The 26,434-nt window shown below is 48.2% G+C and overlaps 14 protein-coding genes across 16 annotated transcripts; 7 read left to right on the top strand and 7 right to left on the bottom strand.

The window, feature by feature from the left end:
* Positions 1-319: 319 nt before the first annotated feature.
* On the top strand, positions 320-2,076 carry LOC136190336 (RNA 3'-terminal phosphate cyclase-like protein). Its single transcript, XM_065978465.1, has 10 exons — positions 320-381; positions 433-569; positions 625-696; positions 750-925; positions 978-1,049; positions 1,099-1,223; positions 1,286-1,411; positions 1,470-1,629; positions 1,686-1,789; positions 1,844-2,076. Exons 2-10 carry the CDS (start codon positions 437-439, stop codon positions 2,013-2,015), a joined length of 1,140 nt encoding a protein of 379 aa, XP_065834537.1. The 5' UTR covers positions 320-381; positions 433-436; the 3' UTR covers positions 2,016-2,076.
* LOC136190340 (rab9 effector protein with kelch motifs-like) lies at positions 1,006-3,324 on the bottom strand. 2 transcript variants are annotated; one of them, XM_065978469.1, is made up of 6 exons: positions 3,125-3,324; positions 2,920-3,075; positions 2,697-2,855; positions 2,495-2,644; positions 2,061-2,438; positions 1,006-2,011 (listed from the first exon to the last, which is right to left on the bottom strand). In XM_065978469.1, the coding sequence occupies exons 1-5, from the start codon at positions 3,318-3,320 to the stop codon at positions 2,062-2,064; spliced, it is 1,038 nt and encodes a 345-aa protein (XP_065834541.1). In that variant the 5' UTR covers positions 3,321-3,324; the 3' UTR covers positions 1,006-2,011; position 2,061. The 2 variants fall into 2 exon arrangements, with proteins under 2 accessions (XP_065834541.1, XP_065834540.1); XM_065978468.1 differs by having other exon boundaries at positions 1,006-2,438.
* LOC136190333 (calcium homeostasis endoplasmic reticulum protein-like) lies at positions 3,287-6,267 on the top strand. Its single transcript, XM_065978462.1, has 18 exons — positions 3,287-3,376; positions 3,427-3,597; positions 3,665-3,799; positions 3,862-3,998; positions 4,055-4,131; positions 4,190-4,267; positions 4,326-4,440; positions 4,503-4,553; positions 4,598-4,630; positions 4,681-4,714; positions 4,765-5,213; positions 5,269-5,393; positions 5,442-5,510; positions 5,566-5,694; positions 5,744-5,782; positions 5,845-5,924; positions 5,976-6,067; positions 6,125-6,267. The coding sequence occupies exons 1-18, from the start codon at positions 3,349-3,351 to the stop codon at positions 6,230-6,232; spliced, it is 1,950 nt and encodes a 649-aa protein (XP_065834534.1). The 5' UTR covers positions 3,287-3,348; the 3' UTR covers positions 6,233-6,267.
* Positions 6,141-7,966, bottom strand: LOC136190335 (kynureninase-like). Its single transcript, XM_065978464.1, has 3 exons — positions 7,876-7,966; positions 7,287-7,822; positions 6,141-7,149 (listed from the first exon to the last, which is right to left on the bottom strand). Exons 1-3 carry the CDS (start codon positions 7,952-7,954, stop codon positions 6,289-6,291), a joined length of 1,476 nt encoding a protein of 491 aa, XP_065834536.1. The 5' UTR covers positions 7,955-7,966; the 3' UTR covers positions 6,141-6,288.
* LOC136190341 (zinc-regulated GTPase metalloprotein activator 1A-like) lies at positions 7,947-9,860 on the top strand. The gene is made up of 15 exons (XM_065978471.1): positions 7,947-8,128; positions 8,176-8,262; positions 8,325-8,421; positions 8,468-8,559; positions 8,612-8,671; positions 8,721-8,758; positions 8,811-8,845; positions 8,898-8,984; positions 9,036-9,080; positions 9,135-9,182; positions 9,231-9,285; positions 9,338-9,409; positions 9,462-9,515; positions 9,568-9,694; positions 9,746-9,860. Exons 1-15 carry the CDS (start codon positions 8,050-8,052, stop codon positions 9,802-9,804), a joined length of 1,035 nt encoding a protein of 344 aa, XP_065834543.1. The 5' UTR covers positions 7,947-8,049; the 3' UTR covers positions 9,805-9,860.
* Positions 9,861-9,892: 32 nt separating this feature from the next.
* On the top strand, positions 9,893-11,311 carry LOC136190342 (2'-5'-oligoadenylate synthase 1A-like). 2 transcript variants are annotated; one of them, XM_065978473.1, is made up of 7 exons: positions 9,893-10,053; positions 10,187-10,292; positions 10,347-10,644; positions 10,699-10,756; positions 10,806-10,929; positions 10,990-11,062; positions 11,111-11,311. In XM_065978473.1, exons 1-7 carry the CDS (start codon positions 9,961-9,963, stop codon positions 11,283-11,285), a joined length of 927 nt encoding a protein of 308 aa, XP_065834545.1. In that variant the 5' UTR covers positions 9,893-9,960; the 3' UTR covers positions 11,286-11,311. The 2 variants fall into 2 exon arrangements, with proteins under 2 accessions (XP_065834545.1, XP_065834544.1); XM_065978472.1 differs by having other exon boundaries at positions 10,806-11,062.
* Positions 11,312-11,384: 73 nt separating this feature from the next.
* On the top strand, positions 11,385-12,369 carry LOC136190343 (levodione reductase-like). Its single transcript, XM_065978474.1, has one exon. It carries the CDS (start codon positions 11,446-11,448, stop codon positions 12,265-12,267), a length of 822 nt encoding a protein of 273 aa, XP_065834546.1. The 5' UTR covers positions 11,385-11,445; the 3' UTR covers positions 12,268-12,369.
* Positions 12,264-14,217, bottom strand: LOC136190339 (ATPase ASNA1 homolog). The gene is made up of 10 exons (XM_065978467.1): positions 14,058-14,217; positions 13,879-14,010; positions 13,522-13,669; positions 13,409-13,466; positions 13,268-13,358; positions 13,065-13,215; positions 12,908-13,015; positions 12,716-12,860; positions 12,597-12,661; positions 12,264-12,544 (listed from the first exon to the last, which is right to left on the bottom strand). Exons 1-10 carry the CDS (start codon positions 14,072-14,074, stop codon positions 12,404-12,406), a joined length of 1,056 nt encoding a protein of 351 aa, XP_065834539.1. The 5' UTR covers positions 14,075-14,217; the 3' UTR covers positions 12,264-12,403.
* On the top strand, positions 14,052-16,528 carry LOC136190334 (asparagine synthetase domain-containing protein 1-like). The gene is made up of 13 exons (XM_065978463.1): positions 14,052-14,318; positions 14,378-14,500; positions 14,549-14,677; positions 14,732-14,789; positions 14,837-15,188; positions 15,238-15,394; positions 15,446-15,480; positions 15,528-15,634; positions 15,694-15,725; positions 15,780-15,847; positions 15,897-15,980; positions 16,037-16,127; positions 16,180-16,528. Exons 1-13 carry the CDS (start codon positions 14,064-14,066, stop codon positions 16,366-16,368), a joined length of 1,680 nt encoding a protein of 559 aa, XP_065834535.1. The 5' UTR covers positions 14,052-14,063; the 3' UTR covers positions 16,369-16,528.
* LOC136190345 (NADH dehydrogenase [ubiquinone] 1 alpha subcomplex subunit 7-like) lies at positions 16,360-16,924 on the bottom strand. Its single transcript, XM_065978476.1, has 4 exons — positions 16,854-16,924; positions 16,755-16,801; positions 16,546-16,701; positions 16,360-16,491 (listed from the first exon to the last, which is right to left on the bottom strand). Exons 1-4 carry the CDS (start codon positions 16,908-16,910, stop codon positions 16,443-16,445), a joined length of 309 nt encoding a protein of 102 aa, XP_065834548.1. The 5' UTR covers positions 16,911-16,924; the 3' UTR covers positions 16,360-16,442.
* Positions 16,925-16,930: 6 nt separating this feature from the next.
* On the top strand, positions 16,931-17,816 carry LOC136190344 (15-hydroxyprostaglandin dehydrogenase [NAD(+)]-like). The gene has a single exon (XM_065978475.1). It carries the CDS (start codon positions 16,946-16,948, stop codon positions 17,690-17,692), a length of 747 nt encoding a protein of 248 aa, XP_065834547.1. The 5' UTR covers positions 16,931-16,945; the 3' UTR covers positions 17,693-17,816.
* LOC136190331 (cap-specific mRNA (nucleoside-2'-O-)-methyltransferase 1-like) lies at positions 17,749-21,674 on the bottom strand. Its single transcript, XM_065978460.1, has 24 exons — positions 21,568-21,674; positions 21,434-21,501; positions 21,218-21,370; positions 21,067-21,162; positions 20,933-21,004; positions 20,772-20,866; positions 20,647-20,719; positions 20,463-20,595; positions 20,200-20,390; positions 20,057-20,153; positions 19,863-19,995; positions 19,697-19,805; positions 19,577-19,644; positions 19,471-19,527; positions 19,361-19,418; positions 19,234-19,311; positions 19,080-19,187; positions 18,886-19,023; positions 18,743-18,834; positions 18,618-18,686; positions 18,517-18,564; positions 18,316-18,425; positions 18,153-18,264; positions 17,749-18,067 (listed from the first exon to the last, which is right to left on the bottom strand). Exons 1-24 carry the CDS (start codon positions 21,632-21,634, stop codon positions 17,884-17,886), a joined length of 2,409 nt encoding a protein of 802 aa, XP_065834532.1. The 5' UTR covers positions 21,635-21,674; the 3' UTR covers positions 17,749-17,883.
* Positions 21,675-21,694: 20 nt separating this feature from the next.
* On the bottom strand, positions 21,695-22,913 carry LOC136190337 (probable UDP-sugar transporter protein SLC35A4). The gene has a single exon (XM_065978466.1). It carries the CDS (start codon positions 22,884-22,886, stop codon positions 21,774-21,776), a length of 1,113 nt encoding a protein of 370 aa, XP_065834538.1. The 5' UTR covers positions 22,887-22,913; the 3' UTR covers positions 21,695-21,773.
* Positions 22,914-22,923: 10 nt separating this feature from the next.
* LOC136190332 (disabled homolog 1-like) lies at positions 22,924-26,416 on the bottom strand. The gene is made up of 11 exons (XM_065978461.1): positions 26,243-26,416; positions 26,004-26,056; positions 25,863-25,934; positions 25,548-25,637; positions 25,358-25,492; positions 25,034-25,297; positions 24,777-24,977; positions 24,656-24,718; positions 24,542-24,598; positions 23,303-24,487; positions 22,924-23,249 (listed from the first exon to the last, which is right to left on the bottom strand). Exons 1-11 carry the CDS (start codon positions 26,274-26,276, stop codon positions 23,205-23,207), a joined length of 2,199 nt encoding a protein of 732 aa, XP_065834533.1. The 5' UTR covers positions 26,277-26,416; the 3' UTR covers positions 22,924-23,204.
* Positions 26,417-26,434: the final 18 nt, after the last annotated feature.

Below are 26,434 nucleotides of genomic sequence, written 5' to 3'. Positions count from 1 at the left end.
CGTAGAGAACGCCCTGCTTTCGTCCGTACGTGGTCCGCACCGACAGACGTTGACGCGTGCCACGTCCAACAAAGTAATCAGACCATATAAGGAAGTGTGAAATGGTACAGTAGGCCAAACTGCTGCACGTGAACTCGCGAGTGTGAAGTCGCGTGAGCGTTGCGTGTGCTCGCTTTTCTAACTTTTCTAAAACGAAGGAATTCTTCTCCCAAATAAGTCTAAAGAGCCACGGAAAACATTTTTGACCAGGTAATAACGTTATTCTCAAGAACGAGCCTAAAACCTCGAGTCACATGTTCTTTTAGCGCGCGGTAACACCATTTTTCGTCGAATTCGCGCACGGCCCGAGCGCGAACGAAGAAATTTGAAGCGAAGCTTAAAGTTAGTCTCGCCGTATTTAACGCGCGGTAGGCCGTGACGTCTTTTTCGTAGGAGCATGGCTACTGCAACGTTCCTACACTATAGAGGAAGCAATTACCTGCGCCAGCGTCTGTCATTGGGCGTTCTTAGCAGCAAGCCGGTGAAGATCACGGACATCAGATCAGATGAAGACGATCCTGGCCTTAGAGGCGAGGAATCCATGCACGTGCACTGGTTCTGAGATCACTTTCTTCTTCGCAATAGAGTACGAAGCCAGCTACATACGACTTTTGGACAGATTGACGAACGGATCGACTATTGAAATAAACGAGACAGGCAATTTTTATCGACTTTTTATTATCAGACTAATCGAATCATCTCGTTGCTAGGCACGACATTAATTTTTATACCAGGAATGATATCGGGCGGACGCGTCGAACACGAGTGTAGCAATCAAAGAGGCATAGGCTACTACCTTGAAGGAATAATTGCTCTTGCGCCCTTTGCAAAGCATCCTTTTCAGCTCACCCTACGCGGCATTACAAATAGTCGCGACGATCCGTCGGTAAAAATATGACGTCACTGTATTCTCAATTTTTGACGAAATCTTGAATAAGGTCGACATAGTGAAAGCGACTAGTCTGCCTCTTCTTAAACGATTCATTACTGAAGAAAATTTACAAATTAAAGTGTGGTGCCCTTGGCGATACAGTAGTATGTGGTACTAACGGCCTTTAGGTTCGAAGACGGGGAGCTCTTCCTGCGGGAGGCGGTGACGTTCTCTTCACTTGTCCAATTGTTCGACAAGTGAGACCAATTCAATTCATTGATCCGGGAAAAATCAAGCGCATTCGCGGCACAGCGTAAGACTGTCAGCCGCATGGTGTCCTCTCTTTTTTTTTCAAACAAAGCTGTTCGCTACTAGATTTACTATGAGGATGGCTCCTGCAATTGCAAATAGAGTTGTAGATGCAGCCCGTGGCATTCTGAACAAACTTCTACCTGACGTATACATATACACGGATCATTTCAAGGGGGATGAGGCTGGAAAGTGAGACGTGCAGACGTAGAGAAATAGGGCTATGTATTAGAGCGTATGTTTTCGTAAGGTCACCGGGGTTTGGTCTATCGCTTGTCGCCGAATCGACTACCGGTGTTGTACTGGCTGTTGAATCAATGTCTGCAGAAAGAACCGACTCGGGTGAGTTGACTTTGCCCGAGGACTTGGGTGAGCAGACGGCTAAGATGTTACTTGAAGAAATATGGAAGGTATATGTCAATACTGATAATGCTAGCCTTCTAGTTGTGAAACCTTACGCCCCAAGGGTGGCTGCGTCGATTCGCGAAATCAAAGCCTCGCTTTTCTGCTCATGGCTCTCGGGCAAAAGGACTTGTCTAAAATCCAGAGCGGCGAGCTGACGTCGTACACGTAAGACGCCCGTCTCTTTGCGGTTTTTTCAATTGAATAGGAGGAACATTTTAGTGTGGCCTTTTTGCGACATCTGCGCGATTTTTATGGCGTGGTGTTTCGAATTGAACCTATCCGGGCTCAAGACAATGACGACGAAGACGAGGAGACTTTAGAATTGGGAAAACGATACATCATGTCGTGCGTAGGCGCCGGATATTCTAATCTGAGTAAAATAACAACCTAGAGAGCATAGCAGAAATAAAATGTAGAATCATTATTATCAGTATACCCTATGTTTCGATTGAAAAGGCCAGGCAGTCGTCAAACATCATTCCCTGCGTGTCCATTCCTCCGAATACCATCAGAACCATGTGACGACCTTCGACGGCGTTCGCCTTTTCCTCGCCTTCCTTAGCAGCAGCAAATACGGGCAAACTAACAGCGCAGAGAGTGTGATCGAGTCTAGGCGCCGGAGGAGGGCCGCCCGTCGTCTCAATAAGCGACCAGTGTAACGTCGTCGTGTTCAACGAATAGAGATCATTGAGAGGACCCGTGGAATCCATTCCTCCGAAAATGAATATGGTTTCCTGAACGGCAACAGCGGAATGAGCGGCGCGTGCCGAAGGAGACGTTCCCGTCGTTTCAGGCCTAGTCCAAACGAAATCATCTGCAACCAAGAACCTATGATAACAATAATGAAAATACAGTGTGACTATTGCTTACCGAGACTGATTGCGTGCAAATCGTCATGAAGTTCTTTTCCAGCCATGCCCCCGTGCACGTAGACACGACGATTTACGCCTATGAGAATGTGGCCGTGTCGTGGCGATGGAGCCGTTCCGGACGTTGGCGGCTGTTTCCATGCCACTTTATCTATACAAAAATGCCCGTCACCACCGGGCGATGAAAAACGTCTCAATATTGCCTATGTCAAGAATGTGCAGAAGTTGGTCAGAGACCGGCTCGGAGCCACTAGAACCGCCTGAATAGATAATCAACGCATTTTCTATGCCACCGGAAGTGTGATGAGTTCGCGCTTCCGGTACAACGCCGCTAACAGGAAGATCAGTCCAACTTCGCGATTCTTAATTAATTAATTAATTAATTAAATCAAGCTAGTCTTGATTTTTATTAATTAATTAAGGTACCGGTATCAAAGACTTGAATCGAATTCAGATTCCCCGACTTCTCGGCCCCGCCGAACGTGTAAATAGAATTCGATTTGTCGCACGGCAAAAAGGCGGCGTGTTCGTATCGAGGGACGAACGTTCCAGATACCGACAAGCGTTCCCAGCGTAGGGTATCTAGAGGCGCTTTAGAAGCAGAATGAGTAGGAGTTATAGTAGTTCGTACCTATATTCAGCCTGTGCACGTCATCGAATGCGCCTTGAGGCGTCGCGCCGCCGATCACGTAGGCGAACTCTCGTTTTGCGTCCGTTGTGCACGAGTGGCCCACTCTTCCCGATGGAGCGTCTCCCGTGCAGCTCAATACGTACCATACGCCGCGACGGGGAGAATCGCCAACCTCGAGAAACGGATGAATGTCCATTTGACGCGCGTTAACTGCGAAAGCCAAAATGGCTGCTATTCCTCATCCACCTCAAGGTGCTGCGAGTAAAAAGCGTTCGTGCGATTCTTACCGTTCTGTCCGTTAGAGAAATCCCTTCAGAACGTGATCGACAAGCTGGCGAACTTCGTCGCGCGAAATGGACCCGAATTCGAGAAGATGACGATGAAAAAACAGCGAGGCAACCCGAAATTCTCCTTCCTCTTCGGCGGCGAGCACCACCTCTATTACAAGTGGAAACTAGGAAAGGAAAAAGCCGGTAAAAAAGGGGGTTGACACGCACAAAACACGGACGCAATTCGATGAACTAAAAAATGGCCAATCAGCGCAAATCCAACGGCAAGTCGAGGAGCGGCAGAAGCAGCTGCAATCGGTCGGACAGCAAAGAGTGCAAGAGTCAATCGAGAAAGCTCCGTGGCAGCAGCAACAGCAACAGCAGTCCAACTGGACACCAATACAACGTAAACTATCTATTTTAGGAAGTAGAGCTCCTTTGAGAAAACTAGATGAATCTTTTTTATAGAGGATGTGGCTGCGCCTGCATCTAGCGGTGTCAGCAAGCCAGCCGCTTCTGAAGAATCGACGGCTCTGCCTGATATGAGCGATTTTGATCACGTCTTGGTGGCTGCTATGGAGACGTGCAAGAAGGAGGCTATTCAGGTTTGACTCTTAAGCAGAGACGACTACATCCGTAATACGTTGAGATTCTTGTTCAGAATTGCAAGAGTTGGATATTCAGCTACGCTCAGTCCGATTATCATTGTTATCACGTTGCACAGTATCTTTATTACAGGTGCAAAGGAACAGTGGGGCGGCTGCCTTGAAATATTCAAAGTCTTTCTTTCATTCAGAGCTGCTGGCGTTTCTAATGTTCCATTCAGTCACAAGCTTCACCTCGTCTATGTCATCAATGACGTTGTTCATCATTGGTATTTAGAGAGAGCGTCGAAGAAAAGGGTGGGGCACTAATTGCTGTTTTAATTTAAGTGTAAGGAAGAAAAACGACGAACTGCACCAGTCTCTTGAAGGCGTTGTGGTGCCAATATTTTGCTCGGCTGTTGCAGAACAGCCAACTGAACAGGAGAAATTGAAACTTCAAAAAGTAATAGAGCCAAACACCCAAAGAAAGATCAGTCCGATACGCACAGACATTTTCTATAAAAGGTGCTGAACATCTGGCAGGGAAACGGATACTTTTCATCGGACATATTACAGGTGAGAACCCACTTAGCAGAAAAGGTAAACCGTTTCGTCTGTAGAAAATGCGTGATGGATTATCAAGTCACCAAAAGGTAAGAATTCAAGAGGTATACATATGGCCTGGAAATCGTCTCTTTGTTAGAACGATGACGTTTTGATGCACTATCACCTTCCAGGTATACCAAGATTTATGACAGCGCGAGAAGTATCAACTATTGCGCCTTAGTGGATTACTCACAAAGGCCGGCTCCTGCCCCTGCTCCCAATATCGCTCCAGTCCCCGTCCCAGTCCCAGCTCCCGATATCATTCCCCCTCCGTCGTCTAAACCGCCGCTTCTTCCACCGCCCACCGCTTTCGGCGCTGAACAGCCAATACCACCCCCCTATTCCGCTGAACCGTCCGGATTCAACGCACCGCCGCCGTCTCTTCCTCTTCCTCCTCCTCCTCCTCCTCCTTCATTTAATCAAGGTCCCATGCCGCCGCCGCCGCCGCCACCCGGGGCATTTCCCGGCGCCGGCGGAGGCGCTTCCTTCATGGCACCTCCACCGCCGCAATTTCCCTTGCCCCCTCCGCCAGTCAATCCCCAACCGCCTCAGTATGATCAAAACGGGCAAATTATACCAGACATACCCTACTACGAACTTCCAGCTGGTCTTATGGTCTCTCTTGTCAAGGTACGATAGAAAAGGCGAGTTTAATTTTCTTTTTTACCACGCGTGTCCTGTTTAGCCGAGTGATACCAATTACAAACCAATTGACCCCATGGATATTCGTCTTCCTCCTGCCTTGCCACCGAGTCAGCATCTCATTGATTCCGTTGATGCATTTTATGACAAAACCAAACCGACAGACGAGTCCGTGTGTCTTTGATATCTTTCTCTAGATGGTATTGTTGTGTTTAGAGACGGATGGGAAAAAGGGGGTCTCGACGAATTTTACAAAATGAAGCGAACGAAAGAGAGGAGGAAAAGGCAAGAACGTCAAATATTTTTTCATTCGCTGTACTGTATTATATAATATGCCTAGGTCGCGTTCTCCATCTCCAAGACGATGGCGAGATCATTCTGAGTCGCCAAGACGACGGCGGGAATATTCGCGATCACCGTCGCCACATCGTCGTCGGAGATCACGGTCTCCAAGGCGACGACGATCCAGGTAAGTGATTCTTTTCAATGTGGAAAGAGAGCTACGTTTTCTTTTCTAGATCTCGTTCTCCGAGACGAAGCGCATCACCGAAATTTGTGTAAATTCATAAACGCGTTTAGAAGAGAGACAAGTGTCTCTACTATTCGTTTTGGGGGGCAGGTCTCCGTTTGTGCAGAGTGCCAGTCTCGATAATAGGATATCCGAAGACAACAAGGGCCATCAAATGCTAAAGAAAATGGGTAAAAATATCGTTCCTTCAAAATATCATAATTTTAAACGAGTCTTTTTAGGTTGGGGCGAAACGGGACTTGGAGCAAGTAAACAGGGCATATACGATCCCGTCGAAGCGGCCGAAGTTCGTACCGATTTGGACAAATTCCGGGTAAAAATAGACGACTTACTTTCTAAACGCAACGGGCACGAACGCAATTTTTTCTAGGGCGTTGGAATGAAGATGAACGACGAATTTGACATGTTCCGCAAGGCAAAAAGTTACACGTACAATAGAGGCAGCAGTTTTGCAGCGGGTCGAGCGGACCTCAAATAAGAGCTCCTATAATCAAAAAGTATGCAAAAGAAAAACTCGCGAACGACTAGGCGTTTTTAGCTGACGGCCGAGAAGGCTTCGCCAAGAAGGCGTACGAACTTGTGCACGTCTTCAAACGAATTGTAGAAAGGCATGGGACCGACTCGCATGACGTCCGGCTTGCGCAGGTCGACGACGACGCCGCGTTCGGTTATCCAATCGAAAACGTTTTTCAGGGAAACCGAGAACCGAATCGACAATTGCGCGCCTCTCTCGTCGACGTTCCTCGGCGTAATGAGCTCCACGTAGGGACCCGATCGATTGGGATCATCCTTCGAGTACAGAATGTCGAGCAGAAGTTCCAAGTAACCGGTCAAATGAATGGATTTGGCGCGCAATTGCTCGATCGACGTGCGATTGAACATGCGCAAGCTTGACAGAAGACAAACCGTTTCCAAAACGGGCGGATTCGACGACTGAAAGCCGTCGGCGCCGGGCAAGAGCCCGCGCGTGTTGTCCATCCTGAACCGCGTGTCCAAATCGTGACCCCACCAGCCCTCCATACGAGGCAGACTAAAGTCGCGCGCGTGCGTGTCGTGCACGAAAAAGCCGCCTACAGCGCCCGGTCCGGCGTTGAGATACTTGTACGTGCACCAGCACGCGAAATCGACGTGCCAGTCATGAAGGCGAAGGGGTACGTTGCCGATGGCGTGCGCCAAATCGAAGCCCACGCGACAGCCGCGCTTGTGCCCCGCTTCCGTGATGCGAGCCATGTCTAGTACCTGCCCGGTGTAGTATTGGACGCCGCCGAAGAGGATGAGAGCAATCGCGTCGCCTTGCTCTTCGATCGTCTTCACTATGTCCTCCGTTCTTAGCGTTTCTTCGCCCGGCCGAGGGGCAACGATCACTAACGACTCGCTTGGATCATATCCGTGCACCTGAAAAGAACAATCGCCAATCAATACGATAGGACGACTATCAAACAGGAGAGAGCGGTGCAATTATTAATATATAGACTCTCTTAATTAATTAAGATTTCTGACGTCATAATTTGATCTGACGCCATAAGATATACCTGAATTTGCGATTGTATTGCATAGTGATCAGAAGGAAAAGCTTTCGCTTCGAGCATGATCTTATATCTCTCCGACGTTGGTCGATAGAAGGCGAGCATGCCGACGTGGAGATTGACGCTCAGCGTGTTCATGATGCACACTTCGGACGGAAGCGCGCCGACGAGGCGCGCGCTCGCCTCCTTCACCGTCGATTCGATCGTCACCCAAGGAAGTTGAGCGACGTGGGCGTGACCGCGCACTCCCTTCTTCTCCCATTTGTCCAGTTCGTCGAGAACGAGCGATCGCGTCGATTTCGGCTGGAGTCCCAGCGATTGGCCGCAAAGGTAGATGGAGTCGTCTTTCGACGACGTCGCCGGACCGCTCTTCAGATCGAGATCGGCTATCGACGGATAATGGAATTCCGATCGAAACGAGCTGAGCGGATCGTCGGAGTCGAGGAGGCGGGCGAATTCTACGCTATCGACGGCGGCATTATACGATTTCGCTATCGTTTTGAGTCGCGTGCTCGGATGATCGCTTGTTTTCCGCCAGAAATCTGACAGGAACCGTTCACTTTCATGGTGACCCTGCACACGAGTATTGAAAGACCTGGATCAGGCGTTCTCTTCTTCTTCTCTTTCTGTGGATGCTGTGGATCCGTCATGACGCCAGCGCGCGCACTGTACATTCACGTGACCTGCAAGTTTTTGCTCGAATTCTTCAGTTCCGCGCGGTACTGCAACAAACATTTGTCTTGTCTCGACCTCGATCTCAATTTTCATCATGGATGACGACGAGGAGGCCCCGACACTCGTGGATCCAAGCAAAAAGATTCCCGTCACTGTCATTACAGGATTTTTAGGTAAAGAAACAGTTTGAGTTCTCATTTTAACCTTTTCGGTTGCAAAGGAGCCGGAAAGACGACTCTCATGATGCACGTCTTGAAAGAGCAGCACGGAAAGCGCATCGCCGTCGTTCTCAACGAATTCGGAGAAGGTATGTTTACTGGGCATGCCCAGATAATAAGTAAATACACGAATCACTTAAATTTAAATTAGGAAAAGGCATTGAGGAGTCTCTAGCTGTGAATGTCGATGGCAAGATGTACGAAGAATGGATCGAACTTCGTAACGGCTGTCTGTGCTGTGCAGTGAAGTGAATTATTTATTATATAATTTTTCCATATATGGTGTTGCTATAGAGACTCTGGGGTGCTGGCTATTGAGAGCCTGATGGAGAAAAGGGGCAAATTTGATTACATCTTGCTAGAAACGAGTGGACTTGCTGACCCAGGTAAAGCTGCGCTTTTTTCATATGAGCTGCTAGTGCAGTCTTCCGTCTTTAGGTCCCATTGCTACTATGTTTTGGCTAGACGACGCTATTGAGAGTGATCTTTTCATTGATGGTAAAACCGTGTTCTAGAAATAAAAGAAGTTGGTATTCTACTATAATAGGTATTGTTACTGTTGTGGATTTGAGTCACTATGAAAAGGTGAGTCTGCTCTTCTATAGCGCCAGATAAACCGTATACCATATATCGCCAGCAACTGACAGAAGATACAAGTGAACTACTGATGAAGTGAAGCTGAACGAATTAATGATTGTGCACACTATCTAGATATTTTGTTTAGGCAGATTGCTCTAGCCGACCTTATCCTACTCAACAAAACAGATGCAGTGAGCGAAGCTGAACGCATGAGAGTAGAAAGACACATTGGGTACACGGTACATGACATTGAAGGCCTTTTAGTTAGCCATTCGTTCCGTAGAGAAACAAACGGACAGGCTACAGTACATGCTACGCATCAATGCAAGTATGGATAGGCAATATATGAACTCTGATTTAGCTTGACTCCTTAGTCTTATAGAATCGACGTCTCTGTTATTCTTGATTTAAAAGCATTCGACCCACACCGGTATACTTTTAGTTGTGTAACTAGAGAGCAATCTCACAACTATTTTAGAGAATTGAATTCGAGAGAAACGCCTTCAGCATTTCACTCTCATCACTGGCACTCAGTATAATAAATTGCTCAAGCAGAGAGTGCACTTTTTTATACAAACCTTTTAGCCTAGCATCACGACGGTGACATTTGAAACAAAGAGAGATATCAAGCGGGAGTCACTTGATAAATGGCTTCAGGTTAGGCAATCGTTACTGGCATGTACTCTATCTCTATACACTGTTCTCGCAGGCTCTTCTTTGGGAGAAAGCGGTAAAAGATTCAATGGAAATTCTAAGACTAAAGGTTCGTAGTTGCCTTACTTGACTTGCTTCTTCTTGAGCAGTCTGCTTTGCAGGGAGTTGTCGTTGTGCGCGATTGCCTTCTTCGAAATGTTGTACAAGGCGTTAGGGAAACTTTCGAAGTCGTCCAGACTGTTCCTTGGAAAGAGGACGAAGAGAAGATGACATGCATTGTAATAATTGGTGAGACCAATTAGTTATCAGATACTCACACTTACACTGGAATGCGAGCAGGAAAAGGTCTCGATAAAGCAGCACTCGAAAACTCGTTGCAGGAATTTTGCAATGCATGATATATCTTAGAATACCAGAGAGAGATTAATGAGATTGACTACCACGTGCACTTTAATTTCCCGGGATAATTACCGCACGTGGCATGACGTCAAACGTCAGGGTGGAGTCCCCTTTCTCTTTCTTCCCAACAGAAGTCTCAACGCACGTTGCTCAGCATGGTCGACGCCCAGCTCAGTGCTGCTCGCCCACCCCAGCATAAGCTGGACAACCATCAAAGAGTTGTTAACTTCCTTGTTCGGTACCTGCACGTAAGTCCGGACCCACTGATCCGCAAACCAACTCTAACCTAAACAACGAGCTTAACATTTAAGTGTGAAAGTGGACGTACATGCGCCGTTTCTTTAGTCTTGAGATGATTGTTAATTTCTTTCTTGCTTTCAGAATCATTGTCCGTTTCGAGTGTCCGAAGTGGTTGAAAGCGGTTCACTAGGACAGGGTACGACTACCAGCGAGGAAGCAGACATTGATCTCGTCGTGATGAGCCAAGGCACAGAAGTCTTCCCCGCTGAACTCAACCATAGCCTAAATGTGTCTAATTTAGAAGTACCAAAGGAAGACAACGCTGACTGGCTTCCTCGTGCCCTTGAAGCGCTGAAAACAGCGCTGAGACGAGGCGAAGCAAAGCAGTATCCCAACATTTCAAACATGCCGAATTCGATGCTTGGTCGTGCAATACCGTGCTGTAGCGACTGGGAACGGACAAGATTCGCTCTTCAATTCAAATGCGGAGGTTACGATGTTGACTTGCTGCCAACATATGACTGGTCGAGAGACCCAGAAAAATATGAAGGACTCTACAAACTTTGCGTCAAGTACCATACACAGGAGCAGTACCAATGGTAACTGCCCAATCAATTTGAAGAAAACGCGTCACTCATCTGTATGTACTGTAGGTACTCAAGGGGAGCTGCTAAACTTCAAGTAGAGTTTGTGTCTCATCAAAGAAACGAGGCATGTAATACTATATCAATCATAAAATACTAACCCGTTATTTTTACAGGTGAAGGATCTTATCAGAATCGTGAAATATTGGTCAAAGAAACGTGCATATTGGAGCTATAAAAAATACAAGCCCAGTTCCTACCTTATCACTCTTCTCGTTATCAAAGCAAGTGAAAATACAGGTTCGCATGTCGTTCTCAATCTTCCCTTTTCAAGAGCCTTGTTTATGTTGTGTTACACAGGCCACATGTACTTTGATAGAACTGCGGTACTGTCTGAGTTTTGCAGACTTGTGAGACAACCTCCGCCGCTGCGGTGAGCAATATGGAAATATTTCTTTAGATGGCATACATGATGCCGTAGAATTTCTTGGTCTAAGTACAACGATCCCGAGACTTACTCGTTTGGAGAAGCTCAGAGAGTCATTCAGGATCCGGCGAATCCGGTGAACAACGTCGCTAGATCTGGTATTGGAGATTGGAGCGAGTTTCCACGCAACGTCGAAAAATTTCGACAAGAACTGGGGATTCCCTACTGATTACACAAAAAAATAAACTAAGACAAGCCTTGCGTTTTCTTTTCAGCATCCGTTTGTCCTGTGTTCGTCGCTTTCTCCCTGGCTTTCAGCTTTCTCCACGATTTTCTGTCCTCGCGCGCTAGGTGTGTTGGCACTGTTCGTCCCGGATAGACCCGATTATATGGACAGCAGAAGAGGTCTAAAAGACAAGGTAGCCCTCCTTACCGGAGCAGCAGGTGACATTGGTTCAGCGACGGCGACACGTCTTTGCTCAGACGGCTGCATTGTCGTTCTGACCGACTTAGCCTCGAAATCGGACGACCTTCGACGCCTTCGCGAACGCCTCCTAGAATCAAACCCACCAGCACGCATTCTAACGATCCCCGCTGACGTCACAGAAGAAGATGACGTCAAAAAATTAATTTCCCAAACCGTGACCAAATTTGGCAAAATCGACTTCCTGTTCAACAACGCCGGCATCCAAGGCCCATTCGCGCCGACGGACAAATACCCGTCAGACGCCTTCGCTCAAATCATGAAAATCAACGTGCACGGCGTTTTTCTCTGTCTCAAGTACGCGTCCGAGGCGATGATCGCGAGCGGAAACGGCGGCGTCATCGTCAACACGGCGAGTCTCGCCGGTCTCGTCGGCCCGACGAATATGGTCGCCTACGCGAGCTCGAAGCACGCCGTCGTCGGCATGACGAAATCGGCGGCGAAAGATCTCGCTCGACACGGGATTCGCGTGTGCGCCATAGCGCCGGGGATTCTCGAGGGAAAGATGTGGGACAGTCAAGTGAAAGGTCAGGCTCGTTGCCGAGCGCCGGCGGAATCCGAAGACGAAATGATTCGGTCCCAAGCGACGAGCATGCTCAACGGAACGCCCATGAAACGGCTCGGACGATTGGACGAAGTGAGTTCCGTCGTTTCGTTTCTTTTCAGCGACGACGCCTCTTACATGACGGGAACGATCACCAATATTGACGGAGGCAGATTCACTTAGAATAGTTACCGTTTTCTATATATTGCTTCCTTTTGTACGTTCTTGGGAATATCTACGTTTTCGAATAACGCGTTAAAAGGGGGCAGCACTGTTCTTTGGATTCGGGGGCCCAATTCTGCTGTCTTACTGTTGGCTTCTACAGTGACGAGGGCTTGTCGGTCGGTTTCGGCGGCGTCAAGAGTATGCCAGAGAATTTGACGACCTGATCGCGCCCGCGCACTTCATTCGTCAACAGAGGCAACTTCGTCACGTGAAAATCTTCGTACAAGTCTCCTATCTTTATGTAAAGATAGTCAAGAGGCAGTCAAGCGTTTTGGGAGATCTTTTACCTGATCCAGGTACTTCGCTTGGACTCGTCTTCGCGCCTCGCAGACGTCGCAACCGGGAGCGCTCGCTGAAAGAGAGAACACCTCTTCTCAAACAAAATCTATGAGCATGTCCTGCATACAATTTGTCTTCAAGGGAAAGATGAGCTGATTGACGATGATGTTGTGCGTGTCGATTTTGTACTTGGCTAGTTCCTGGATGAGTCGTTCCGTTTCGTATAGGGAAAAGAATTCGGCTATGCAAACGCACACAAAAGTCGTTTGGCTCTAAAGAAACAGAAGAAAGTCATATCACATTATGCCAGTATCCCTACTTCGTCGCTAAATTGTTCGTTGATTTGCTTGATGACGGGAAGCAGCTCGTCAAACTTTTTCGTTAATTCGTCGCTAGACATTTCGCCGAGTCCCAGAAAACTGCCGAGCTATGCACACATGCATAATTACGTAGATTAATCAAAAAAATATTAGCACCTGTCCGAATGCGCCGCTGATTTTCGATTTCAAATTCATTAGTTTACCCAGGGTCTTTTCAATGATTGAAGGAAAGGAGAGAAGTCGAAGGGTATGCCCGGTAGGTGCGGTGTCAAAAACGACGACAGAGAAATCCATACTTTGAACGAGACTACAGCAACAAAATTGCCGACCACAGAGACGCCTCTCGCTCGCGCGCTCACCGCATGACTTCAGCAAAGCTCATAGCCTCGTCGATCCCAGGAAAAGTGCCTATGACTTCTTGAAGGACTTTTTTCATGATAGGCCTCTTTTCTGCGAAAGGAAGAGATGGAGACGCGTGACGGTAGCATTTCTGGCTCTACCGGGATCAGCTAAAGCGTCGGGAAGCTCAGACAAGTCGGCCAGTTGCGAATCGATTTCCTAAGATGGAGAGACACTAGTGTCGTTGGCTCTCTCCCCTTCTTCTCTTCTTTACCATTGCATAAAGGTTTTGAAAGCCGTCGACGAGCGTCGGAGAGCGCGAGAATTTCTGCTGAAACGCGTCCGAGACGTTGTGAGCCGGATCGGTGGAAATGATGAGAACTTTTTCGCGCACCGTCGCCAATTGAGCGGCCAAGCTGCAGCTAAGCCACGACAAAAAAGAAAGAACTCGGGGGGAAAGAACACTTTTTAATTAATTAATTAAAATTACACGTTCAAAAATGAACCCAATGTATCTGCCACCTATTGACTAAAAGGCCTTTTTTAATTACTGTCTACGAGAAAGGTATGTACAGCAAGCGCCCGCTATATCGTAGTTTGTACAGTGAGCAGCATGGATACATGGTCTCACCTGCATGTCGTCTTGCCTACGCCTCCTTTCCCGCCAACAAAAATCCATTTGAGTGAGCTCTGCTCGATTACGTTTCGCAGAGAACCTTCGAGATCGACTACAGCTTCGGCCATAGTCGTGTTCGTTCGCCGTCTAGCGCGCTAATAGCAAAACAAGAAGCGCGCTTTAGTAGCTCCTACTGCAGAATGTGTGGCATTTGCTATTGGCTCGTGTTGAGGTTCAACGACGATCCTTATAAGTCCAACGACTTGCACGAGGCTCTAAAGCATCGAGGACCCGACTCGCAGGGTCGAGTCGTTTTGACTCCATCGCGCCGTTGCTGCATGGAGTTCCTAGCAGGCGTATTGCATCTGAGAGGAGCCCATTGCACCGCGCAACCCATTCAGAATGACCGCGAAAATACTTTTCTGTGGAACGGCGAAGTTTTCGACGGATTCGCGGTGCTGTAGCTCCGTAGCAAAAAAATTGATCTAAAGTGTGGGTGACGTTAACGCGCTAGGTTGATAAGGACGAAAACGATACGAAAATCATTTTTGAGAATTTAAATAAGTGTTCAAATGACGACGAAATTTTAAGCACTATTGCACAAATTAGAGGTCCGTGGGCATTCGTATTTTGGCAAGTATGGTTACACTTTGAGTTAGAGGAAAGGGATCATTCTTTTCCGTAGGCGAACGTCCAAAAACTGTGGTTTGGTCGAGATTACTTCGGTCGAAGGAGTCTACTGTGGCATGTATCGAGCAACGATGAATCTCAATTCCAATTTGGATTGTCATCTGTTGCTGACAGCATACATAATGTATGCGTTTAGTATACAGAGTTGGTGCACGTTCTATTACTCTCTACTCTTAAGTGGAATGAGGTGCCAGCATCCGGTGTCTACTGTCTAAGTGTAGCTCAAACAATCAAAGGTAGCGTAGATACGCATGTTTTGAACTTTTGGTTAATATTTTTTAAGATCAAAAACTTTCGTTGGTTGCCTACTGTTGGCATCAAGAACCGGACATTCCTCCTCCCTATTGCAAATCGTTCTTACTAGATGCCATCGGAGAACTAAAGATTCCACAGTTTACGAGTGCAAAAATTGACTACAATGAACGTCTAAAACCGCCGATACGTCGTCTGAACAGAGAAATGCCAGTTGAATTGTTTCTTGACGAGACTAATGCTGAAAAATTCGCATCTCTTTTAAAAGCCTCCGTTAGAAAACGCACTGAAAACATCGCTCTCGGGAAAGATCTCAAGCCCAAACTTGGAGTTCTCTTTTCTGGTGGTATTGACTCGATGGTCATAGCTGCCTTAGCTCACAAGTCAGTTTACAAATAAGTTGATCATGTCACTCTAATGATTCCTACTTAGAACTTTTCCTGAAGGCGAACCCATTGATCTACTCAATGTAGCATTTGAACAAAAAGTACCCGCGGATCAGTACGCTGTTCCAGACAGAAAAACAGGCCTAGCTGGTTTTGAGGAACTATCTGCCGCATTTCCTACGCGAAAGTGGAATTTCGTGCAAGTAAACGTTTCGAACTGAAGCCACGGCAAACGTATAACGTCTCCGCCTTAGATTGACGTTACGCGAGCTGAACTACAAGAGATGAGGTGATCTCTTATTGCCTGCATATCTACTGTGCATTTTTTACCCGCAGAGAAACACGCATACGTCGACTGGTCTACCCGCTGTGCACCGTACTAGACGATAGCATAGGGTGCGCATTGTGGTTTGCATCAAGAGGCACGGGCACCAATGGTTCTGGTCAGTATTATCGAACGAGTACGCGTCTTTCTCTCATTTGCCGCATCTTAATCGATTAGATGGACTCTGCCCTTACCAATCGTCAGCCAAAGTACAGTTGCCTACTATTTTTAATCAAACAGTAAATACTACTGAGACTGTGCAGGTGCTACTGGCTGGGATGGGAGCAGACGAGCAACTAGCCGGATACTCGCGTCACCGAAACGCATTCAAGTGAGACAATTCCTCCCCTCGTCGTTCCGACATCTACGATGTCGCTTAGACAAGGATCATGGAAAAGTCTCGTAAACGAAATCGAAAACGACGTGTGTCGCATATCGTTTCGCAATCTGGGCCGCGACGACCGGTAAAAAAATACCAACAGACTTTTTTCATAGCAAAAAGGACTTTTTTATTTTTTAGATGCATATCCGATCACGGCAAGGAAGCCCGTTTTCCCTTCCTCGACGAGGAAGTGGTCGACTATCTACACAGCCTTCCAATGTGGTCTAAGGTACGCATTTATTAATTAACTGTACGTGTTATTAGCAAAGCAATGCACTAAGGCTGACTTGCGCTTGCCGCGGGGCCAAGGGGAAAAGCGTCTCCTAAGGAACGTCGCTACGTTGCTCGGTCTGCCGGGGTGTTCGCGCCTGCCTAAAAGAGCTATCCAATTCGGCACCAGAATAGCGAAATTGGAGGGAGGTCAATCAGAAAAGGGATCGGACACGTGCACTCGACTCAAATCGGTTTAGCGGATAGATACAATAGATTCCATTATATCTATACCTTCGAGTACGTCTATACACCGTGTTTTTTTTGAAATACCTCAAGGACGTTTCCAATGCCACTTGTACGCTGTGCCCGGGACAATTTGCCTAAAATTGAATTTTTGTGAAAATTGAATTTCGAATCCGTGACGACTTCCGCACTTCTGCTCGGGTTTCTTTTCTCCCTCCTCAGCCAACAGCTTCTGGACTTGACAAGCAAAAGGAGGCGTGACCTCTCGTCGCAAATCTCTGCGGTGATAGTAGTTCGCTTTTATTCCGTGTCCTTGGCCATCGGGTAGGTTAGGTGGGGGTGGAGATCTAAAATAATTCGACGTGAGAGCCGTTTCAAAGAGAAAATGAGATAGCCGGACCGCGTCGAGGCGGTATCAGGCCAACGATACGGCGACGTGATGTCTTTCTGCACAGAAAACGTACTTAATAGGTAAATAAAGTCCGTAGATTCGCCTAACCCCGATGAGAAGTCTTCGTAGACCGACAATAAGCCTCGAAGTGGGCTGCTTCGCCATGTCACGTTGCTTTAGCGCCTCCCGGATGCACAACAATGTCGCTGCGGGGAAAGGCGGCTCTTATAACAGGCGCTGCGTCCGGAATCGGCCGAGCGCTTGCCACGGCTCTGCTCCAGCGCTCTTGTAACGTTGCTGTAGCCGATTTCAACGCAGAAAACGGTCGCAAAGCCGAATCGGAGCTCAACGCGACGTCCGCTGCGTCGTCGCGCGCTCTCTTCGTCGAATGCGACGTCTCAAACACGACGTCGCTTCGTTCGGCGTTCGAGCGAACAGTATCGACGTTCGGCCGACTCGATATCGTATGCAACAACGCCGGGATCGCTGTAGAGCATCCTGACGACTGGAAATCGACGATCGATACGAATCTATCGGCCGTCATCGACGGCACCTACTTGGCAATCGAGCACATGGCGTCTCGTGGAGGCGGGGTCGTTATCAACGTCGCCTCCATGGGTGGACTGATTCCCATGTCCGTATCGCCCGTCTATTGCGCTGCTAAGCACGGCGTGCTTGGTTTCACCAAGAGCGTGTGGGGCTATGCGAAAAAGCGCGGCGTACGAGTCAATGCTATTTGTCCGACGATGGTTAGGACGCCTATGCTCGAGGCGGGAATGGCGATCAATCCTGCCTTCAAGAAATATGCCGAAGAGGCGGGAACAGTTGAAATGGATGTGGTTATAGGGGGGATGTTGGAGTTGCTTGAGAATGAGACGCATAACGGTGCCATCATGAGAGTCACTCTTCAGAAGGGTGTCGACTTTCAGAAATATTCGAAAATGTAAGAGTAGGCAGCGAACTTTGTAGCGAGCTTTGTAGCGGAGAAACTTTGTCTCCTGGGTTTTTTGTGATGTTTGAGAGCTGTACTTTGACTCTCCCTTTCTTTTAATTAAACTAAGGGCGTCAAAAGAGGCTGTAAGTATAAGAAACAAAAGCAGGCCGCCTTTTGCAGCCAAAGCAACTGGGAAACGTTTCTCTATTTTTTCTTGAGTCTTTTGATGTAATTTAGTATCGATGTTCGGGTCAGTTGACTGGGCTTTGACTCTTCTTCTCCTTCCTCCTCCTCTTCATCCTCGTTGTCGTTGGGATGGACGAGGCTGTATTGGAAGCTGATGTCGTGTTCTCCCCACTGCCACAACAGACGACTCTTTAGGCAGTCGCTGAGGAGAAAGAGGAGAATAATAATATTAATAATAATAATGATAATGATAATGTAAAATGAGTGAATAAATAAATTGCTCCTACTTATATGAGCCAAGGGCTTCAGGCGGTGGAAAGGAGACGGAATCGGATTGCTTAACGGGATTGTAGAAATAAGGTCTGCCTGTTGATTTGCTAACACCTTGACTCCAAGGCTCTAAAGAGAAGAGGTACACGCACAAAAAATGTAACTGCAACACTTAGTCACCTTTTAGGTGCCGAAAGAAGAGTATGCCACTGGGAGATAAGAACCGACCTTGAGAAACGTTGTAAGCCAATCGGCGTTCGCGTCTTCCTTTAAATTGTTTGAAACAGAAGCTGAGAGAAAAACAGAGTTAGTCAGCCAGGAGACTATAGAATGACCATTGACAACCACAAGAACTATCCTTAGGCCTAAGATATTATTTACTTGCTAAAGAGCTCTTCCAATGACTCGACCTTGGTCATCTGGTACACTCTAGTAGGTAGAAAGTAGCTTAAACTGTTTGCATCGCGTGTGCGTGAACGTACCTGACTGGTATCATGTTCGGCTTCGTTGATTTGTTAACAGCCTTGGCCAATTTCTCAACAAAAGAAATCCTGGACGTTAGGAGCTATACAGATCAACGTCTACTGACGACTTCTCTGTGTCTAACCTGTCCTTGTAGTGTTTCTTCGAAATGTCTTTGCCGCACAGAACGAGACCGTCAGTGACGTAAACGGCGACCTTGTGCTTCTGCCCCGATCCCTGAGACGAGCTAATGACTTATCGGTGTTCCTGAGATGCCCTTCTACGCACTTCTCCTTCGTATTCTTTAACGACATTTACTTCCAAGAGCGTATCAGCCGGAAGTTCGAGAGAAGCGAGCTCCTGAGATTTGATCCATTGTTTTTTGCCCGGTTTATTGCTCAAGTCCAAGCCGTACACGTGAGTCCTCTGCCGCCACGACAAATAATTAATATAATTAAAGCGAGTTGAATCCATAGTCTCACCCCCAAGCTAAGCAAGAGTTTCCTTTGGCCGGAGAAGACGCAACAACGCCAGTTGTGCACGTTTTTCATGACGTCGAGACTAAGATCCTTGCAAGCAGATTGAAATATCTACAAGAGCGTGCACGCGCTTCCAAAAAAATACTTAGCGACTTACGTCTCTTTCTTTCCACAGAGACTCGAATTGAGTCTTCGCATCGGACCGTTTCGGCGCCGCTCTCGCTTCGTCGGGAATCTGTAACATTTGACAGCCATCGAAATTTCTCCCCCGCGCTTGTACTGACCTTCCACTCCTCAAGACACATTTTTCGAATTTCCGCCTGATTGCCTTCGGAGAGAACTCTGCATTTTTGCTGTTACGAGACATACGTGTGAGAGAGTGTGATGCACTCACGTATTTTGAATAAATATTCGCAGTTTCCTTAGCGCCTTGATTTGCCCCTTTCCAATACTACGCACCCGTATCCAATAGAATAAGCCCATTTAAAACCTCTTGGCACCTTTCATTCGAATTCGTCATGTATTCACTAAAACCGGAATCCTTCTGAATTATCTCAAGTGGAACAACCTACGACGAGAATTATTAGGAGAGGATATTCGTCGTCGTCGTCGTCATTGACCTCAACTACGTCTTCGTCCGGACGCATTGCGTTCAATCGTTCGTTGATTTGGAAGAGATAGTCGTGAATCGTTTCGCTTCCGCTTCGCAGGCCCTGACAGACGACGAATCTGATTTGGAAGAACGTTCGAGAGTGAGATGACCGGACACCCTATACCCTCCTCGACCTTTCCGAGTTCGCCGGTCGACTCGTCAGAGGTTTAATAATGCAAACGTGATCGAAGGCGCGATAGAGAAGATACACCAATCCGACGGAGAACGGCGTGAAAAGGTCAAACGTTTTGCAAACAAAATTGCCACCTTGATCAAGAGACAACCCAATGGCAACAGATAATCGTGAAGTCACACGGGGCTCTCTTGCCTTCTCTCAGCACAGACAAGGCGCACAAAAACTGGCAAAGCGACAGCTGCTTTGAAAGTATTTCCTGTATATTTTCCTGACCGGCTACCGAAAATCCCTAGAGGAGACATGCCAATGAATATAATTCAATACTCATACTGTACCCCGTCTCCAGTGACGAGATGAACTCCCTTTCCGCCTGTCTCGGCCAAAACGAACTTCCTAAACGTTTCCAAATTTTTCGAATTCATAATGTCGCCGTCGCCGTCCGCTCCTCCGACGCCATAGTGAGGTTCAAAAAATTCGACGGGAGCCGAGTAGAATTCGTCGAGTTTGAAATCGTTGACACCTGGCCCTAGAGAGAAGAAAACGTTACGTAATTTAAGAGGAAGCGTGCGGTCTCTGAGATGTGTATTGTAGATGGTACCTGATTTTAGAGTGAGTCCAAATCCTTTAGCCATCTCCGTTTTGCGTCGCCACAATATGTACTCTGAAAATCCGCCGGGTCCAGCGCATATGTCGGCGAAGTAGAACAAGTCGTACGTTCCTACCAGCGGTTTCTATTGGGAAATTTCAAAAAAAGCAAAATTGAAGCAACCGAATCTCTTTACCCCTTCCATTGTCTTTGGGAAGGTTAGCATGAAATTGAACACTTTGTCCATGTTCGCCAGCTTACAGGCGGCTCTTTGCGAGAAGAAATAAAAAAAAATCGATATAGGCTCCATGTAGGTTGTGCCTATTCTGAAATATGGCTCCTTTGATTGTTTCGTAGGGATTCGCTCTCGTGCGTGCCTTGACAAATTCGTCACCTTCCAACGTATCAAAGACGGTCTGGAACGCGCACTCATTTCTTTAAACTATTCCCCCCCCCCCCCCCCCCCTCGACGCAATTTTCACCTTGCACTCAAGAACCTGGTTCAATATTTCGCTCGAGCAGAACAGCGTCTCATCGTGAATAACAAGCTTCTTCTACCAAAATTCCAAAATTTCAAAAAAAAATTACGACGACGAAAGACGACGAGGAAACGAACTTTTCCTTCGAGAGCCCAGCGACTGAGCTCTTCGCTGGATGGTATTGGCTGGGTGCAGGGTGGAAGCCAGTCAGGAGCCTCTTTCACGCTGGTTACCTAGCAGAAAAATAGATAACAAACAAGAGAAAAAAAATTCACCAAAAAAATAAACCTCTTCAAATTCCCAAGTTTCGTCGGACGGTTCGAAGCCGGCTATTTTCATTCCCAATCCTCGTCTTCCAAGTTGCATTTGCTGGACGACGATGTCGGCCGTGCCCTGCTCTTCTTTACCCAAGCCTCGACCTTTCACGTGGCCCATTTTGGCCTTGGGAGAGAGAAAAAAACACGTTCTCGTTTATTCCTCCTCTCGTTCTCTTCGCAGGTCTACCATCTGTCTTCGAGCGAAATCGCTGTACTTCGTCGCATCTCCGCCCGCTTGCGCTTTGTCGCTCGATTCTGGAGGCAAAAAAAAGAACGTTTTGGAGGCGAAGCGTCGCGGACGATCGACGCGCGCGCGCTCACGCTCGGAAGCGTCTTCGTCTGTTTCCTCCGAATTGGGCGAATTGGGCTTGAATCGCTTAGAGTGCATATGGAAACAGAAAGAGGTCGACTATTCCTACGACGATCGTAAAAACAATGCCCAGCCCGTATTTTCTGGGTTCAATAATCTCGCGCAGTCATGTGACAGCACCGCACATATAGCATGCCCTTTTACAGTACCTGACTCCTCACCATTCTAAAGATTTCAATGATAAAAATTTCTTAGCACAGTCAGGTAAACCGTTAATCGAATACATATACGAAGCCAGGCCAACTAGAATAGCTCCAATCAAGAATAGCAGAGAAAATTGAAACTCCGATGGCAAGAAATAAGCAGTGAGGACGCCAAGACTGATATTAGCTAAGGAGACGCAAAAAAACTTGGCAATATTATCCAAGTGCTTCATGACGGCACCGGTGACAATTCCAGTTAGTGCGCCGACAAAGATAGACACCCAAACGAACGAGTTGAAGCCCTCGAAAAAACTCGAACGAATCTCGGCGAGCGGTTTCGTCGAGCCGTAAAGAAATACGAGCAGATTAGTGATTACGCCCCACGCGTACATTTGCAAATTCTGCACGTGAAAATTACTCACGTGATGCTTCAGAACGATTTCCGTGTAGATGCCGTTGACGACGGAAAGCAACGCTTTGAGAAAAATGTAGAAGAGACCGAGGCCCGTGACGGCGAGACGCATGTCGCCGCGCAATTGCGAGCAGACGAGACCGACGGCGACGAGAAACATGGCGATCCAGCGCGCGCGACTGATGGGACGCGCCAAAACGAGCCAATAAATGATGGCGACCATAAATAGGCGCACGTTCGAGAGAACGTTCATCGTTACGGGACTTGTGACTTCGAGAACGGTGTACGCTAGATTATTCGCTATCATGTAGACGATCGACGGGAGAGCGAGCACGACGACGCTGCGCGCGTTGAAGCCGTCGAACGACGGCCGAACGACGACGCAGAGGACGCCGGTGACGAGAAATTTGCCGAGTTCGATTAGGAGAACGGCGGAAGACGGGTGATAGACGAATTTGCCTTTGCGTTTCGTCAGAGCGACGATGAGGGGATAGGTGACCATGAGAACGATGAATGCGCTGCAGACGATGGCCTTGAAGGCGAGCGACGCTTGCTCGTGTTGACCCACTTCGCCGCCGACGATTGCTTTTGCGATGCTGGCTTCTTGTTTAGATACATCGTCTCTGGGTGCGGTTCTTTCAACGTTGTTGCGATCGATGTCGATTCGGATCGCTCTCTCGTCGTCGTTCGTTTCGTCTCTGTTTTCGTTCGACATTCCAGCAGAGATTCAAGATCCTCTTAGTGCGCGCGTCCCTAAACAGCAATCGTCTATTGCTCACGTGCTTGTGATACATACTGTGCTAACATACAGACAGTCATACAGACACAATCTTTAATTCATACAAAGAACACGCAAGACTGCCGCTACTTTGTTTCTATAAATAATTCGTTTTGAATACGTGTAATAGCATGATCATCAGTTATATGTAATCAATTGGCGCTGCAACAAAAAAAAATGATCACACACGAACACTGACTGCCGTAGGGATTCTACACTCTCTTCTCTCTCTTCTCTTCTAATCTCGCACCATCGTCAGCCAAATCCAAAAGCGGAACTTGAAGGCGATGCAAATGGATTCTACAAAGAACAAGCACTGTGCAATCAAAAAACGCAAACGTAAGACAAAATACCGATGGTGACGATTGCTGATACTGAGCAAACGGATTGACGGGAGAGAGAGCTGTCGTCGCGGCAGAGCCGGAAGCAAAGGGATTCGTCGACGCATTCAAAGTGGAAAACGGATCATTGGTAGCTGAAGACGCTGTCGGACGTCGAACTTGAGCAGGAGAATCAAACGCGGCAAACGGATCGCTTTCGAGAGACGACGACTGATTGATCTGATTATTTGCCTGAGCGCTGACGCTGGCAAAGGGATCCGTCGTTGGTTTGACGGCGGCGGCGGCGGCGGCGGCGTCATTTCCCGTAGACGCTCTTTTGACTTGCGACGTCTGCGAAGCAAAAGGATCGGCGGAGGACTGCGACGAAGCGAAATCAAACGCGGAGGTCACATTGCCGGCCGACGACGGCTTTACACTCGCAAACGGATCACTTGTCGTAGTCGTAGTCGTCGTTGTAGCGCTCTGAGACGAGAACGGATCCGAGAACGGATCCGACGGCGTCGCGAACGACGGAGGAGCGAAAGCGGCGGTAGCGGCAGTGGCTGGCGCGGGAGTCGATCCGGCGTTTGGCTGCGCTGGAGACATGACGGCAAAAGCGGCAAACGGATCGTTCACCGAACTCGCTGAAGAGACAGACGGTTGGGGTCCGAACGACGACGAGCCAAAGGGATCCGCCGTCGCCTTCGTCGTAGCTGTCTTCGTCGTCGAAGAGGAGACGGCGAAGGGATCGGTAGTTGTTTTGGTCTCGATTCTCGTCGATTCAAACGGATCCGTTGACGACGCAAACGGGTCATATCCCAACTTGACGTCTTCGTCGGCTAGAGCGCGCAGTGCAGCGAACCGATCGTCGTTCGACTGCCGAGGACCCTTCGAGTCGTTCGACGCCTTCGGCGGAGCGGAGGACGCCGTGGAAACGGCAAACGGATCTTCGCCTGAACCAGACGTTGTCGCTTCCTTTGGAACAGGCGCGCCAAACGGATCCGAAAACGGATCTGCCGCCGTTTGGCTCGAGCCGCCGAAATTCGTTCCTCCGAACGACGACGCGCTTCCAAATGCATCCGACGCCGTCGTTTTTGTCGTCGTCGCGGAGAAGGAATTGAACGAGGCGGGCTGATTCGAGGCCGCCGGCGCAAACGGATCGCTGACTACGTTGGAGAGAGGAAACGGCGGCGTGTTAGATTTCTTAGGTTCAAGCTCCTGTGTTGAAAAAAAGTTCATACGAAGAGATGGCGGCGGCAACGTCGTCGTTACCTTGGCAATCTGGTCTAGGTCAGCGGCCACTTCGTTCCAATCGTTTATCGAAGAGGACTGAAAACCAAGTACATATATAGAGCCGTCCGTCCTACATATCATATTGACACAGACCTGTTGGGTCCCACTATTGAATCCACCAAATACATTGGCGCTAGCCGCCTTGTTTGTTGGCACCTTCATTGAAGCCAAATGAAAAGCCGTTTCTTACCCAAGAAAATACCCCCCAGCCCACCTGATACAGACTTTCTCCGAACAGTTCGTCTCCCAAGCTCGCTATCAGGCCCAAATCTGCTTTCTGTCTATTATCAGTGGTATGGAAAACTGCATCAAAAGGAGAAGGATTAGTTGGTTGCTGCTGCTGTTGTTGCTGTCCCTGTTGCTGTTGCTGCTCAGTTTTTTTCTGCGCTGCTTGAGCTCGAATAGTAGCCAAATCCTAGAAGGAAAAGAGCACGTGAATGATTATGCACTAGACAAAGGTTGAACCCTTACAGAAAATATGTCCTCGTTCGTCGATTCGTCCATGTTTCTCCGCGAGTGGTTCTCGGTGACGCTCGGACTGGCGGCGGTCGTTGCAAACGGCGGCGGCGGCTGCGGAGGTGGTGGCTGAGACTGCGGCGACGCTGTTTGCTGTTGGGGAACACTGGCGGCGGGCGACTGGTCCTGGTTCTCGTTCACCTGCTTGCGAGTCACTTCTCTCTTGTACTTGTAGACCAATTGAAACAGTTCTTTGATTGTTCCTGTGACGCTCGATGCCTTGGTAAGAGAAGAAAAAATGAACTAGCGGCGCGTTTTTCTTTCTATTGCGTTTCACACGTTTTTCTCTGTTTTGAATCCGTGCAACGTGTAGCCGGTTGGTTCCGAGCCGCAGATGAGAGCGAAAGCGCGACTGTCAGTCGGGTCGTGGCTGACAAAAGAAATTTGGGCAATACGATGATGTTGCAATTCCTCCTGAGACAATAATAATAAGTATTGAATAGAAGTATAGCCAGTGACTTTCCCTCACCTCAGTCTTTTCCTCTCGCACCTTGACACCGTCCGTGGAGATGTTTATGACGATTCTCTGCTTATGCTTTCCCGTCAAACGAACTCTTGACTTTGAGAAAAAGGAAATTCCGTTAGCCGTTATGACTTAGTTTAGACTTTCAAAGCTCGAATTATGGCGCTCTAAAGGAACAGGTTTCCCTGAATCCAGCAAACTTTACGGTCTCTTTTCAAATCGTGATTTTTTTTGGCGACAATCGTAGTGTCTCGATCCGCGGTGCAAAAAAGGGGGGGCTCCCCTCGATTTCTCCCTCGCGGCGGCGAAACGACGCCTTACCTTTAGAGTCTTTAACGCGTCGTAACACATTCTCTCGCCGCGCGCCGCCGGCACAGGCGTCTCGCCCAAGATCTACATATCGGCGCCCCCAAATTGGAATGAGAAAAACGAGGGTCTTGTCCTAACTCGATCATGGCTCACCTTTGCCTTGAAGTCCATTCCTTCGTGAAGAAATCTCGCTTCGGGTGGATCGCCTGCGAGAGAGAAGTGCGGTGATAAGACCCACGTGCTCTTCGAGAGAACGAATCGTGGGGGGGATCACGACGGCTCGACGTGCTTTGTCTGCGTTGTCGCGGACGGGGACGGACCGCGGAGAACGACTTGTGTTTTTTATCGCGAGGAGGAGCGAAGGCTTTATTATCGCGTCGCTTAGGTATTACCTCGCGATCCCGTGCGCCGTCCAAACGTCGCCATCGCGAACGCGCGAAGCAGCGGGCGGAGTAGATTTTTATAGGAAGGAAACGGTGCTTCCTATGGGTGATTAGGCCGTCCGGCCACTCAAACAGAAAGACAAATATAGGCGAGATCGCAGTTGGCAACAATGCGCTTGCTCTTCGATGAACAGGCCCGGA

The sequence above is a fragment of the Oscarella lobularis genome, chromosome 8 (genome assembly GCF_947507565.1).
Source record: "Oscarella lobularis chromosome 8, ooOscLobu1.1, whole genome shotgun sequence".
Taxonomy (NCBI): domain Eukaryota; kingdom Metazoa; phylum Porifera; class Homoscleromorpha; order Homosclerophorida; family Oscarellidae; genus Oscarella; species Oscarella lobularis.
The sequence above is the reverse complement of the archived record's forward strand: the minus strand, read 5'-3'. Positions and strand labels throughout refer to the sequence as shown.

Coding starts and splice junctions, on each gene's coding strand:
- LOC136190336 (XM_065978465.1), top strand. CDS start 437: ATGGCTACTGCAACGTTCCTACACTATAGAGGAAGCAATTACCTGCGC. Junction 570..624: donor AGACGATCCTGGCCTTAGAG/GCGAGGAATCCA, acceptor TCTTCGCAATAG/AGTACGAAGCCAGCTACATA. Junction 926..977: donor ATAGTCGCGACGATCCGTCG/GTAAAAATATGA, acceptor ATCTTGAATAAG/GTCGACATAGTGAAAGCGAC.
- LOC136190340 (XM_065978468.1), bottom strand. CDS start 3,320: ATGGACATTCATCCGTTTCTCGAGGTTGGCGATTCTCCCCGTCGCGGC. Junction 3,076..3,124: donor CGTGCACAGGCTGAATATAG/GTACGAACTACT, acceptor AAGCGCCTCTAG/ATACCCTACGCTGGGAACGC. Junction 2,645..2,696: donor TCTGCACATTCTTGACATAG/GCAATATTGAGA, acceptor ATTTTTGTATAG/ATAAAGTGGCATGGAAACAG.
- LOC136190333 (XM_065978462.1), top strand. CDS start 3,349: ATGGCTGCTATTCCTCATCCACCTCAAG. Junction 3,598..3,664: donor ACTAGGAAAGGAAAAAGCCG/GTAAAAAAGGGG, acceptor ATGGCCAATCAG/CGCAAATCCAACGGCAAGTC. Junction 3,800..3,861: donor CAACTGGACACCAATACAAC/GTAAACTATCTA, acceptor TCTTTTTTATAG/AGGATGTGGCTGCGCCTGCA.
- LOC136190335 (XM_065978464.1), bottom strand. CDS start 7,954: ATGTACAGTGCGCGCGCTGGCGTCATGACGGATCCACAGCATCCACAG. Junction 7,823..7,875: donor GAAGAGAACGCCTGATCCAG/GTCTTTCAATAC, acceptor GGTTCCTGTCAG/ATTTCTGGCGGAAAACAAGC. Junction 7,150..7,286: donor CAATACAATCGCAAATTCAG/GTATATCTTATG, acceptor TGTTCTTTTCAG/GTGCACGGATATGATCCAAG.
- LOC136190341 (XM_065978471.1), top strand. CDS start 8,050: ATGGATGACGACGAGGAGGCCCCGACACTCGTGGATCCAAGCAAAAAG. Junction 9,081..9,134: donor CATGCTACGCATCAATGCAA/GTATGGATAGGC, acceptor TTAGTCTTATAG/AATCGACGTCTCTGTTATTC. Junction 9,516..9,567: donor TGGAAATTCTAAGACTAAAG/GTTCGTAGTTGC, acceptor TCTGCTTTGCAG/GGAGTTGTCGTTGTGCGCGA.
- LOC136190342 (XM_065978472.1), top strand. CDS start 9,961: ATGGTCGACGCCCAGCTCAGTGCTGCTCGCCCACCCCAGCATAAGCTG. Junction 10,293..10,346: donor TCTCGTCGTGATGAGCCAAG/GCACAGAAGTCT, acceptor TGTCTAATTTAG/AAGTACCAAAGGAAGACAAC. Junction 10,757..10,805: donor TGTCTCATCAAAGAAACGAG/GCATGTAATACT, acceptor TTATTTTTACAG/GTGAAGGATCTTATCAGAAT.
- LOC136190343 (XM_065978474.1), top strand. CDS start 11,446: ATGGACAGCAGAAGAGGTCTAAAAGACAAGGTAGCCCTCCTTACCGGA.
- LOC136190334 (XM_065978463.1), top strand. CDS start 14,064: ATGTGTGGCATTTGCTATTGGCTCGTGTTGAGGTTCAACGACGATCCT. Junction 14,319..14,377: donor AAGTTTTCGACGGATTCGCG/GTGCTGTAGCTC, acceptor TTAACGCGCTAG/GTTGATAAGGACGAAAACGA. Junction 15,189..15,237: donor ATAGCTGCCTTAGCTCACAA/GTCAGTTTACAA, acceptor ATTCCTACTTAG/AACTTTTCCTGAAGGCGAAC.
- LOC136190339 (XM_065978467.1), bottom strand. Junction 13,670..13,878: donor GTAGGCAAGACGACATGCAG/GTGAGACCATGT, acceptor GTCGTGGCTTAG/CTGCAGCTTGGCCGCTCAAT. Junction 13,467..13,521: donor TTCAAAACCTTTATGCAATG/GTAAAGAAGAGA, acceptor TCTCCATCTTAG/GAAATCGATTCGCAACTGGC.
- LOC136190345 (XM_065978476.1), bottom strand. CDS start 16,910: ATGGCGAAGCAGCCCACTTCGAGGCTTATTGTCGGTCTACGAAGACTT. Junction 16,702..16,754: donor CCTGATACCGCCTCGACGCG/GTCCGGCTATCT, acceptor GAATTATTTTAG/ATCTCCACCCCCACCTAACC. Junction 16,492..16,545: donor GAAAAGAAACCCGAGCAGAA/GTGCGGAAGTCG, acceptor ATTCAATTTTAG/GCAAATTGTCCCGGGCACAG.
- LOC136190344 (XM_065978475.1), top strand. CDS start 16,946: ATGTCGCTGCGGGGAAAGGCGGCTCTTATAACAGGCGCTGCGTCCGGA.
- LOC136190331 (XM_065978460.1), bottom strand. CDS start 21,634: ATGCACTCTAAGCGATTCAAGCCCAATTCGCCCAATTCGGAGGAAACA. Junction 20,596..20,646: donor TCCCAAAGACAATGGAAGGG/GTAAAGAGATTC, acceptor ATTTCCCAATAG/AAACCGCTGGTAGGAACGTA. Junction 19,188..19,233: donor CTCTGTGGAAAGAAAGAGAC/GTAAGTCGCTAA, acceptor ACGCTCTTGTAG/ATATTTCAATCTGCTTGCAA.
- LOC136190337 (XM_065978466.1), bottom strand. CDS start 22,886: ATGTCGAACGAAAACAGAGACGAAACGAACGACGACGAGAGAGCGATC.
- LOC136190332 (XM_065978461.1), bottom strand. CDS start 26,276: ATGGCGACGTTTGGACGGCGCACGGGATCGCGAG. Junction 24,719..24,776: donor TCGGAGAAAGTCTGTATCAG/GTGGGCTGGGGG, acceptor GCTTCAATGAAG/GTGCCAACAAACAAGGCGGC. Junction 24,599..24,655: donor TCAATAGTGGGACCCAACAG/GTCTGTGTCAAT, acceptor CTTGGTTTTCAG/TCCTCTTCGATAAACGATTG.